Raw genomic sequence first — 12,178 nt, forward strand, 5'->3', positions numbered from 1 at the left:
CAGGGTGTATTCTAATTTATAAAAAAAAATCTGATAAAATTTTATAATCATTCTCGGGTGTTAGTATAAAATTTCGTTACCCACAGCTTGTATTAACACCAGATAATGATTAAAATTTTATCAAGTTTTTTCTTATGAATTAGAGTACAAAATGTCATTGGCCAGAAACTTTTGCACGCCACTGTGCGCGCGAGAGCATGCGCGTGTATACACAGCGTGTTTCAGACCTGTATCATTTATTTAAAACTGATGTAAACTGATGATTTTTATGATATGATTCCAAAATTTTAATAAGTAAATCGGGTATATACTGATGATATAATATTTTCAACTTCCGGTTCTGGCCATCCAAACAGGCCGGAATTGGGTCATCCAAACAGGAAGTCGGATTTTCAAGTAGAACATGGTATTTTTTATTGCAGATTCGTATTCTACGCGAAAAAATATATAATTTTTTTCAAAAATGCCTGTATTAACCATAATAATTTTGAAGTTCGATTTAAAAAAATCGACTTCTGGTCAAGATAGATAATTTGCGGTCGGAACCGGAAATATGAACGTTCAATAGTGCGTACTTAATTTACTTATTAAAATTTTGGAGATTTTTTTATAAAAACCATTTACCATTTACTTATATATATTATAATACATTATAAAAAAAAATATATAGTAAATTATTAGCAAATTTACATAATGAAATCTGATATTTAACAGGCTAGAGAGTGCAGTTGCTGCAAGGCTGTGATATTTTCAATGTTTAACAGACGACATCACTGTCGACGATGTGGCCGTGTTATTTGTGCTATGTGTTCTCGGCATCGTATGCAAGTCGCTGGTTATCCCAGTTCCGTGTTAGTACGCGTGTGTGATGATTGCCAACATCAAACGATATTACAGATGCGTGCGGCGCAAGATGTTCCATCGACATCCAGTAATGAGCTGTTTGATTATTGGCGATTGACAAAAGATGAAAAACACAATCGCACCATAAGAGAAGAGTTCTCATTTGAATACGCACCAAATATTTCGCTGTGTCTTGCTATTCTTAACTTATATTGCGATTCTAAAATATATACCAGGTAATAAGTATAGTGAGAAATATAAGAAATATAATAAAATAAATTATATTTAATTTATAAGAAATAAATAAAATAATTTCTTTGTATAGTTTCTTATTAGACCGTTGCGATGAGATGAAGCGATTACTCCAACCCGTTAGTGGCGACAGGATAAATCCTGAAATTGATCATGCGGTAATCATCAAGATGATACGTTCTCTGCTAACTGCGGCTAAAATGAAGTGCGCGAAATTTGGATTTAATACTGGCCTCGCGCACTGCGATCGATTCTTATCGCAGGTGGATCTAATTGCAACTCTAGTCCAATCCGATTGTGTGACTCTTATACCGATGGACGACCTCGACGAGCATACGCTGAGGAAATTGCGTGATCTCCTCACCGAGAAGGAGCGTTGGACGTTGGCATTGGACGTCAGCACGAAGGCAGGATTGGATACACAGGGCGTGTGGGCCGCTTGGGGAAAAGCTTGCTTGAAGGTGGGACATTTAGAACAGGCGAAAGAGAAGTTTCAACATTGCCTTGATAAAATTACACACGAGGATCTTGACGATTGGGTCATGCTGTTTTATCCCAAGGAGCTAATCGAAAGTCCTAAGAAAGAGTTAACGGTAAAGATGACGCAGTCATCCACGCAGAAGGGGAACGAAATATCGGATGAGGAAAAACAAGCGTGCAAAACTGGTCACTTGAGAAGAAACGAATATTTTAAATGTCGACCGCTAAAAGATCCACCATTGCTAACGGAGATCCTTCAAATATTAGATACTTTAAGCATTCATCGATCCCGAACACAGCAGTCAAGTGCACAATCCAAGTCTGATACTGCGCAAGAAATCCTACAAACGCTCAATAGTCTGAAAGCTGTTAGCCAAAATCAATTTAACGTTAAATATGTAATACCCGCTAATCAAACGGCTTATTATCAAGAAAGTTTGTATTATCTATTGGCATACGGAAGTTACACTTCTATTTTACAATTTTTCTTGAGACATAAAGAGTTCGATAAATGTCTTGTATATATCTTAGATAATAACATAGAACGTGATCTATTTCTTAACGGAGTTTATTTGTACTGTTTGAAGAACGGCCACGTCGAGAAACTTCACAATGCGATGAGAACGAAAGATCCTACTTTAGTTACTTGGCGGAAATACTTAATATCCGTCTGTCATTTCATGGAAAGAAAACAATATTGGCATATTTTATATCAGATACAGCTCTTTATGACAGACTATGTACGAGCATCGATGACGTGCATCCGTTTTTATACCAATGAAGCGAACACTTATTCAGACTTGCACAACAGGGCGCATCTGTTACAAGACGCTCAAAAGCACTTGGAGTTGGAATTGCAGACGGAGAGCTTGACTAAAAGAAGAAAAAACATAAACTTTGATCATAGCAGCCAAAATACTTTAGTGATGGAACCCTCGGAGATAGACAGACATATAAACACTATATGCAGACAGACGGAAATCGTCAAGTTTCTGGCAAACTGTGAAAAAGAGGAAAGACCTTCAACTGAATTTTTTAATCTCTTTCCAGATATTGACAGTGATCATTTTCAGACACTTCAGTTACCTACATTATTTGGCAACCAACAACAGAAAATACATCTAGCCGTTTTAGCTATATTGTGCGGCCGCGATATTGAAGAAGGATTTGGCATAGCTTTCAGGATAATGCAAGGTCGGTGGCAATCAGCGCGATGTGGAATGAAATATATATAAAATATATATGCAATAAACTCGTAATAATATGTGTTATAGATGAACTAATATTTTGTCAATGTGTGTGTACCACTTTTACAGATTATAATCTCCCACAACAGAAGGTGTATTCTTTAGCTGGCCATGTGTTAGCTTTAAAAAATAATATAGCTGCAATCGAGCAATTAATCAAGTGTTGCCGTAGCTCTGGAGCACCTAATGCCCACATTATTTCGGATCATGTTTTAGCACACTGTGTGAAATTATTGTTGACTCATTCATACACTGAACAGATTCCAACACTCAAGCATCATATAGATATTTTAATCAGACTGATAATCGACACAGAACTGAGAGTAAGATTCTTTTCAATTATATCAATATACAAGATGATTCAGCTAAATTTTATGATCTGTTTTGACTCTGACTTTTGTCCCTTTGATGTGAGATCAATTATATTTGAGATATGGATTTACGATAGTAGATTTTATCTGATAAAGTTTCCAGGTCATCTAAACCATGTTCTCTAAAAATCGTTAAGAGATGATGGAAGGACACTAGATAATCATGGATTTTGTTCCACAAAACTTGTCATACTTTTGAGAGTAATTAAAGTTCTTATCATGCTTTTACTATAAATTTAAAAAATATTCACGAATTTGAAATTTGTACTTTTTTGTAAATTTTCGTTTTACAGTGTAAAAATTAGAAATCTTAGGATGAAATATGTTGATTGATCAATGTCTGAAATTTTTTGGTGGTCAACAGAATTTTGGTTTTTTGTAAAATTACATCGATTTTTGTTTGACTTTGAGATAATTTTTGGTTAGTACAATCCCTATGACTTTATCATTTTTAATTTTAAAAATAAAGAAAATGAATTTTTGTTTGATTTTTAGATGACCTTTTAGTCCTAGAAACATTATCAGATAAAATTTGACACCATAATAAGCTCACATCTTAGATATAACTCTCCCTCAAAAGTCAAAAGTTATGTACTAAAATAAATCATAAAATTTAGTTAAATCACTCTATATCAATATGTCAATATGTGAGCACATGCAAATATACGTAAACTTTATAACACTTTTTAAATATGTCAAAAGAGATTTCTAATGTATTTTATATATAATATTTTGCAATATTATTCTTTTCCAGATAAATGCATACATTGAAAATAAACAACTGAAAGCTGCATACCTGCTTGCAGTGAAGTATTCTAGAGCACAAGATATAAGGAGGATCTTAAAAGAATCAGATAGACTTGGTCAAAGTGCAATTAAAGCAATATGCTTAAAATGGCTGCAACAAAAACCAAAAAAATAAAATTCGGATCTATTCTGACAAAAAAATTGAAAATAAAACAAGTATGTAATAATCTATATGCAGGATGTTCAAAAATTTCGAGATTTAAAGGCTTGCTGAAATATGTCTAATCAATATAAAAAATTAATCTTTATCAGAAAAAAAAAGTTTTTTTGTTTTGATAATACAGTTTAATTTGCATTTTTCATAAAATATGTAAATCAATATCTCCATTTCATGTAAAAAAATATTAAATCCCAAAATGAATTACTTATAAGAAATATATTTTATTCCAAAATATATCAATTAAATATATTTTTGATGCATAAAATATCTTATGAAGTATTTTTCATGATTTTATTTTAATATTATTTGCGAAATGCTTAAAAAAAATCAATTTATAAAAATATAGAAATACAAAAACTATCTGTATTATTTAAAAAAAAATATTGTTTCTATCAAAAAATTTTTTATATTTCTATATTGTATATTACTGTTTTTCTTAATTTGATTATTGTTTAGAGATTACACTGAGAAACAAAATTTTATCGTTCTTATTTTGTTTCACATGTTTATGGCCATTTTTCAACATCTGTAAAAAAAAAAAATAATAGGAGCTCCTAGAATTTTCTAGTTGGAATAAAATGTACATTTAAATCTTGATTAGGTTTAAACCCTTTTAAGTTATTGATCGAAATATTAAGTGCTATTAACTTAAAGTACTTTTTTTATTAAAAATTTATACTATTTCACAGTACCCCTATAGGGCATTCTATTGAGAAATACGAGGGTAAATCAAATATAAATCAGAATTATTTTTGTACGTGCCGTGAAATGAACAGAAAGGTGCGGCTTCTAAGCCATTATAGGTAGGGATGACTGAAGAAGATTAAGGACCTCACACTATCGCTCCTTTAGTCAGTATCATGATCAGAGCAAGAGCCTCATCCTTTACCCTCATCCTTTGACTTATATAATCAAAGCCCTCATCCGTCGTAAGAAACTTTATAATAAGACGTTCCCCGTTGCGTAACGGATATTATTATAAAGTTTCTTATGACAGAGAGCGTAAAACCGTCCGAAATTTTGGGAAGGCACAGTTCGGGGATAACATCCTCAAGAAGGCTCAAATGAACGCGTGATACAAACAATTTTTAGGACGAGAAACAGTTGAAAATAAAGGTCACGTCGACGTCGCCCGAAGATCAGCGTGACTGAGAATATTCGATTATTTTATATTGGACTGTTAGTTGAAACTTGGGTGCATCATTTACACCCTGAAATCCAAACAAGCCATGGAGTGGCGAAAGAAGGAAGAATTTGCACCCGCCAAAGCCAAAACTTAGTTTTCAGCTGGAAAAATTTTTGCAACTATTTTTAAAAGAGTGTTGCATCGATTTTCTTCACGAACGTCGTACCGTGAACGCCGCTATTACTGCCAACTTTTGAAACAAAATTCGCATATCAGAAAAGAATTTCCAATATAAGACGTTATCCTGTTGCACAACAATGTCCGGCCAGTCCACTATAACTATCCAAACTCGACAAAAAATTGAGAATTTGTTCTGAATTACACTGGACCACCTTCTCTATAGTCATAGGGATTTATCGCCCGATTATCATTTGTTTGAATCACTACAAGAAGCACTTGGAGAACAGAGATTTGATGATGATGTTGCTGTCGAAGCGTTCGTGCACGATTGGTTGGTATCAACCACCTTCATTTTACGAAAGCGAGATCAAAAAACTACCTATCCGTTGGGAAAAATGTGTTTCTAAGTCCGGAGATTATGTAGAGAAATAACTGTATGTTTATGGTGCTCCAATAAATTAAAAAGAAATAATTCCGATTTATATTTGATTCACCCTCGTAATAATATTAACCTTCAGTACATACACTTCAAAAAAGTCCCTATCTACACACATCCGGGTATACAGAGTGCGTCCAAATCCAGACAAATTGCAATTTAAATTTTCCGCTATATTGTGCCTCCATCAGAGGTTGTTGTTGGCATCCGAGAAAGTCTGATGCTTCTAGTAAACAGTCATATTCTCCAAATGGCCGCGTTGAAACCAAGTGCGGAATATAATCGAAGAGTCGCGATCATCGAAGGCCTTCGCGCTGGCACTCAGCAACGGAAATAATTCGGTTCTTTGGATACCCGAGATCAATCATTTATAATGTTGTAGCAAAATATACGGTTTCAGAACAGTCCGACGAAGGTTCCAGTATGCCAGCGAGGAAGAGTCACTCGAAAAAACGCACCGCAGTCGTTGAAAGAGCTCAAGCGCTGATTTCGGATGACCCAAGGCAATCGTTGCGAAAATTAGCATCGATTGTGTATAAGCGAGCCAACAATGTGTCGAATTATCAAGGAGGACCTTCGATACAATCGTTAAAGATACGATAGATACTCTCCGAGGCTGCCAGGACAAGCAAAGTTGCTCGCCTCGACTCCCATTTTGGTCTTTTAACAGCTCAGATTTTAATTCCTTGGACTACGTATGGAACGTAATTGAAAGGGTCACAAACAAGTCTCAGCATCCTAATGTGATGTCATTAGGACCGCTATTGAGGCAGCATTTGTCGGCGTGGAAGAAAAAGTCTTTTTCTGATATTGAAAATAAAATTGACTTAAATAATTTTTTTATGATGTGCACTCATGATTAAAATCATAAATAATCCAATTAATCATTTCGTGCAATAAATCCGGATTTTCTGTACGTTGTACCTACAAGGAGTTAGGGTAACCCTAACACGCACTTTACACCATACAATTACGTAGTTAATGGCGCATTAGTCGGGAGGGTTAAAGTGTTTTAAAGCAATCTCATTATTTGGTTTTACCTAAATTCTCTTTATTTATAAATGTTATGCAAGAAACTTTAACGTGTCATTTCTCACTTATGACGTTATGATCCAATGTTGCTATTGCCACAGCGACTAGGAGAGTCTTAAAGAGGAAAAGGATTTTAAGTAGCAATATTACATGGTATCCACGGAATGTTGCTTTCTTATTTTCTTGCTTAATTATGATAATTTACGTAAGAATATGTTATTTTATAGAAAATTATCAAAAAGCTGTAAACGATCATTGGCGACGCTACAAATCGCTGATGATAGTCGACATAGATGATGTCGCAGAAGATAATAAAAGTGAAGCAGCAGCAAAGAAAGAAAAAAAATGATCTCTTTACTTTACACTAGTTTAGAGTTAGAGTGCTTATACCCGTTGCTACCAATGCAGTTTAAATTTAATCTCGGTTCAACTAACTCTTCATCTTTTTCTAATTTTAAGAATTAAGAGTAAGAGTCTTAGCAGAAAGGCTGACTTATAATCTTAAGACAGTATTTTATGATTAAGACTCAATTCCACAATTCATAGTTAACTCTTAACCGTGATTCAACTTATTCCTCATCTCTTTTTAATTTTAGAATTGGAAAGAATTAAAGAATAAGTTGAACCTCAGTTAAGAGTTAACGGTGAGTTGTGGAACTGGGTCTAAATCTCATGTCTTTAATAACATACAAGAACTGTCTTAAGATTATAAGTTAGTCTTTTGCAGTCTTGCCCTAAGTTGAACCGAGATTAAAGTTAAACTGTATTGGTAGAAATGGACCTTACACTATTTAGTGCTTACATATCTCCAATTCAATATTGTCTTAAGATAAACGAATTTCTTTAAATATACAATTTATACTTGTTGTATTATCTTTCTCTTCAGTAGATAATTATCTATCGTAACCGAAAAAACTTAAATCCAAATGGTTGTGGTTATCATTATCGGTAAAAGAACTGAAACCGGAACCGAAAACTGGGTGTAGCCTCTGATCGTGACCGTAACCGGACCGAAATGAAATTTCCGAGTCCTTGATAAAAATCATAAAAAATTGTATATAATTGTTTTTATTATTGTATATAAAAAATTGTTACTGGGAGTATTTTAAGTTAACGGCATCGCAATTTTCAATCTGTAATCTAAAATTAGGAGCAAAGTTTAAGCTTTTAATTAGGAAATTCTAGGAGCTCCTATTGTTTTTTTACAGATTGAAGGATGACAAAAATACGTTTTTTTGTACTTTTGACCCCGTTTTGTTTAAAAACTAGAGCCAATCCGCTTCGTTTCGAGATTTAGATTCGGAAAAAAATCTATCGGAAACAGTTGCCTTCAGTTACCCTACAAAAAATCCGTGTTCTCAGTGTTATTTTTTAAAATATTCTAGGACTGGAGTAGATAAAAGTCATTGAAATATATTTAAGAATAAACAATATTTAAGGAACGTATTTATTGTAATATAATAAAGTTTTTTTATATCCATTGCAAAAGTTTTCATTTTTGTGCGTGTGTGTGAGCGTGTGTGTGAGCGTGTGCGCGACACAAAATATATATATTTACATACTTTACACGCTGATATATTATAAGGAAATACAAGTGTAAACTTTTTTAAAATCTAAAATTAATTTATCTAGAAAAAATTATCTTTTTCTAAAAATTAAAATTAAGCTCGTGAGAAATGTACAACAGATTTGAGATTTAGAGTCATAAACTAGATTTTCAATTGAAGAATTACTCTCGCGTCTTATTAAAATTTATTAAAAGTTCTTGAAACTATATAATTACTATTAATATACTAACATTAATTTTGAAAATTATATTATGTTTCTTAAAAAATTAATTACGTCTTCTTAAATCTAAACTAATTCCTATTTCGCATAATTTTATTTTTACAGCCGTTTACGTCATATCCGTGTATATATACGTATGAAATCTATAATAACTAATAATAATTAATGTAAATGAAATGTGACTATAATGATAATGTTTTAAGTATATAAAATATGAAATGCAAACACAGAGGAATGTATATAGAATAAAAAAGATTTCTATACATCTAAAAAAAAATTAAAAAAAACAAGTACAATTTTGTAAAGATCTGTATAATTGTCTGACTGATTTTAAGGAATTTCTATTAATTTGATATCTTAAAATAAATAAATATAGTACATAAGAGCCAATCACAGAACTTGATGCGTAAATTAAATTATATTTCTAATGTTTTTCATACCGAAAATAGTTTTTATACAAAAAGAGGTAGTCTCTTTATTACAAAATTTTTATTGCATTCTGAAGAGGATTCAATCACGTAGACGAAACATATCAAGCAACAATGTATTTAATTCTTAAAGTCGGACATCATTCTTAAATGTTCTTATCATCAATGTTAGAATAATAAATAAATCAATTTACGCAAGTTCTGCAATTGGCTTTTATATATTCTATACTATCTTTATTTATTTTAATATTTGTTATTTCGAGCCCTTTATTACTTCTCCATTCTTATTATTTTTGATATTATCTTAGCTACATCTATTTCACAATGATATATATTTTTATAAATATTTTATGATGTCAATGTAAGAGTTAGAAAAAATTCTTTTATTTTGAAAGCGACATAAATTAAATTTTGATATACAGGGTCTCCCATTTTAACTTTCGCATCGAAATATTTCAAAAAGTATAAAAAAATATGGAAAAATGTTTTAAACAAAAGTTTTATGACTTCATAGGGGACATATCTAGGATAGTTCCATTTTTCTTTTGAATATGTTACACAAACAATCAAAAGATTTTAGCCATCAGTTGGACATTTTGGAAAATGTTAATAATCAATGGTACAACTTTCAAACATTATCTCGAAAAGTACTAAATAAAAAATATTTTGTTTTAAAATATAGTGTTTCTCAAAATAATCTAAGAAAATGTGCAATGTGAAAAGTAGGGATTTTATTTAAAAAATTCAAAGTGACCTTATCGCCACTCAAGATCAAACTAACAATACCTTCTTATGTCTCCCTCGAAGTCATACAATTTTTGTCTAAAATTTGTTTTATATCTTTTGTACTTTTCAAGATATTTTAATACAAAGGTTAAAATGAGACACTCTGTATAAAGAATATAATTATGCTGTGGGAACGACTTGATATATAATTAACATGGTTTTATTTATGACACTTTCAAATTAAATGCTCATATGTATATATAGGAAATAAATATACAATATAAAAAGCCCTAAATTTATATTAATTTTTAAAAACAGAATGTCTCTCTGTCTGGAATTTGTAAGTTATGCAGCATAAAATGCTTGCTTATTACTGTTTGTCTTCTCCTAATGATGATAATCTTTCTTCATACATTTCAGCAAACTTACTGTCTGTATTCTTAATAGCTGCCAACAAAGAATTTTTCTCATATTGCGACCAATTGCTACTCCATTCTCTGAAGAGCTTGACGCGACATTGAAACAAGCTAGGTGGCCTGTTAGATTCGCAATTCAACTTCTCTATTCCGGTCACCAATCCATTCACAAGTCCTGCAGGACCACAATTCTCCAACAACACGCCCAGAAAATCATTCCGCTGCATCTCGGACCATTCTTGAAACCATTCTATCATGTAACGTAGTTGAGCCTCGTTTGACAACATAGTAGACATATTTTCCCTTAAAAAAACAAAAATTTCAAAAGTCAGCTGCGAACTTTGGCAGAAACAAGATACATAAACTTTTATGAATACGTTTTTATTCACTTTTTTAAAGATAAAGAAAAAAGATGTATAAAATTTGTTAACATAAACATTTAAAACCAGTTTTTTTTTTAATTATATTTTCTACACACAACTTCTAAATAGTCAAATAAATACAACTGTCAGCTTTCCATTTTTTATTTATATCACATCTTCGTAATTAGATGGACGAAACAATATCGAGGGAAAGGATTGTGCGAACGTTCTCGCTAGGTTATGAACGCCATTCTCGGTAGACGTAGCTAGACGACCTGAGAAATACCTATGTAGAATACCGAACAGAAACGGAAAAATAATTGACTTGACGGGAAATTACCAAGTCGTGTACGTGGATCTTGGCCAGGCTGTTCGCACCGCCACGTCCGTCGTCGTTACTTAACAGTTAACGGCTGTTGTTCTCACGCAGGAAACGCGTGTTATCTCGCTCTAGCCGCTAGCCAGTTGTCATCATCGGTAGAGCGAATTCGATAAAAAATGACACGCTTCGGAATCATGCAGTTGGAAATGAGGACATATTTATAAAACGACACTCGTACGCTATATTGAAGTATTAACAGTTATATTTATTAATGGACTACACAATTTAGGACAATTTGGATTTTTTGGGGTTAGCCCGTATCTCGTCTTCCTTCTTCTCTTCCTTCTCTTCTTCGAGGGAATCCGAGTCAACGTTCGAAGAGATCAATTGATTCATCCTTTCTGTCAAATTGCAAAAATCGAGCTATACATAAATTATACAGGAGGAAAAAATTATTTACGATTACAATTTTTACGCGACAATCAAGCTATTAAGCGTACCACTGGACACATCTCGCCATTGAATAAGTGTGGTTAAAAAACAGTTGATCTCCGACTGCACATCCCGTAGATTTTGCATCAAAGTCCTCAGGTCGTCCCCATCAGACCGGACAGTCTCGTGCTCGTGGATGCACCTTTCCTCATCATATATTCTTACTCGTACGCCAGTAGTAATTTCATTCATTGCGCCCCGATGAATATTTGAATTTGAATTTTACGTGCACAATGCCTCTAGGCTATCGCACACAAAGGGTGCGTTCTTTAGGCATCGAATTTGACGGCCACTGCGCATCGAAATCTGCCGACAGTGCGATTGCGCAATTGATTTGAGAGAAAACCAATTAAATTTCCTAACAGCACAAAGTCGACTCTGAGTCGACTCTGACTCGACTCTGAGTCGACTCTGACTCGACTCTGACTCGACTCTGACTCGACTCTGACTCGACTCTGAGTCGACTCTGAGTCGATATAGTTTGTAGACGTCTGAAAAATGGACGTCCGTAAGTCGACTTTAGACGACTTGGAGACGTCTCTAAGAGGTTAGATAGGAGTCTGATATTATGCCCTCTAGTTACGTGTCTGAACAGTTACGTAACTGCCTCAATTCGTCACAGTTTTTCTAGGCAAAAATGGGCGAAAGGAATCCCCTATTAAGCTAGTCTCAACACACACATACACACTTTCCATAACAGTACCGAAAAA

At 33.2% G+C, this 12,178-nt stretch overlaps 3 protein-coding genes across 8 annotated transcripts in view; 1 reads left to right on the plus strand and 2 right to left on the minus strand.

Moving 5' to 3' along the window:
• Sptz (zinc finger FYVE-type containing 26 spastizin) overlaps nucleotides 1-8,422 on the plus strand; it is a 26,420-nt gene extending 17,998 nt beyond the window's left edge. For 3 of the 5 annotated variants that reach the window (XM_087411269.1, XM_087411272.1, XM_087411273.1), the window contains 4 exons: nucleotides 715-1,079; nucleotides 1,169-2,769; nucleotides 2,892-3,145; nucleotides 3,948-4,705. In XM_087411269.1, coding sequence (XP_087267395.1) covers nucleotides 715-1,079; nucleotides 1,169-2,769; nucleotides 2,892-3,145; nucleotides 3,948-4,115 — 2,388 coding nt within the window. In that variant the 3' untranslated portion in view covers nucleotides 4,116-4,705. Of the gene's footprint in view, nucleotides 1-714; nucleotides 1,080-1,168; nucleotides 2,770-2,891; nucleotides 3,146-3,947; nucleotides 4,706-4,849 lie in introns of those variants that run through there. The other 2 variants (XM_087411270.1, XM_087411271.1) reach the window with 2 other exon arrangements.
• LOC147907968 (uncharacterized protein C14orf119 homolog) lies at nucleotides 8,368-11,221 on the minus strand. Of its 2 annotated transcripts, none has more exons than XM_087411289.1 (2): nucleotides 10,995-11,221; nucleotides 8,368-10,595 (listed from the first exon to the last, which is right to left on the minus strand). In XM_087411289.1, the coding sequence occupies exon 2, from the start codon at nucleotides 10,586-10,588 to the stop codon at nucleotides 10,247-10,249; it is 342 nt and encodes a 113-aa protein (XP_087267415.1). In that variant the 5' UTR covers nucleotides 10,589-10,595; nucleotides 10,995-11,221; the 3' UTR covers nucleotides 8,368-10,246. The 2 variants fall into 2 exon arrangements, with proteins under 2 accessions (XP_087267415.1, XP_087267414.1); XM_087411288.1 differs by lacking the exon at nucleotides 10,995-11,221 and adding an exon at nucleotides 10,682-10,957.
• Nucleotides 11,221-11,859, minus strand: LOC105154389 (uncharacterized). The gene is made up of 2 exons (XM_087411290.1): nucleotides 11,477-11,859; nucleotides 11,221-11,377 (listed from the first exon to the last, which is right to left on the minus strand). The coding sequence occupies exons 1-2, from the start codon at nucleotides 11,658-11,660 to the stop codon at nucleotides 11,262-11,264; spliced, it is 300 nt and encodes a 99-aa protein (XP_087267416.1). The 5' UTR covers nucleotides 11,661-11,859; the 3' UTR covers nucleotides 11,221-11,261.
• Between the last annotated feature and the right edge of the window lie 319 nt (nucleotides 11,860-12,178).

This window comes from Acromyrmex echinatior, chromosome 11 (assembly GCF_024713525.1).
Source record: "Acromyrmex echinatior isolate Ae372 chromosome 11, ASM2471352v2, whole genome shotgun sequence".
NCBI classification, from domain to species: Eukaryota; Metazoa; Arthropoda; class Insecta; order Hymenoptera; family Formicidae; genus Acromyrmex; species Acromyrmex echinatior.

What these genes read in the sequence shown, in the direction of transcription:
- LOC105154389 (XM_087411290.1), bottom strand. Translation starts at nt 11,660, where the DNA reads ATGAATGAAATTACTACTGGCGTACGAGTAAGAATATATGATGAGGAA. An exon ending in ATGGCGAGATGTGTCCAGTG is followed by an intron (nt 11,378 to 11,476) that starts GTACGCTTAATA and finishes GCAATTTGACAG; the next exon opens with AAAGGATGAATCAATTGATC.
- LOC147907968 (XM_087411288.1), bottom strand. Translation starts at nt 10,731, where the DNA reads ATGTTTATGTTAACAAATTTTATACATCTTTTTTCTTTATCTTTAAAA. An exon ending in TTTTCTTTATCTTTAAAAAA is followed by an intron (nt 10,596 to 10,681) that starts GTGAATAAAAAC and finishes TGTTTTTTTAAG; the next exon opens with GGAAAATATGTCTACTATGT.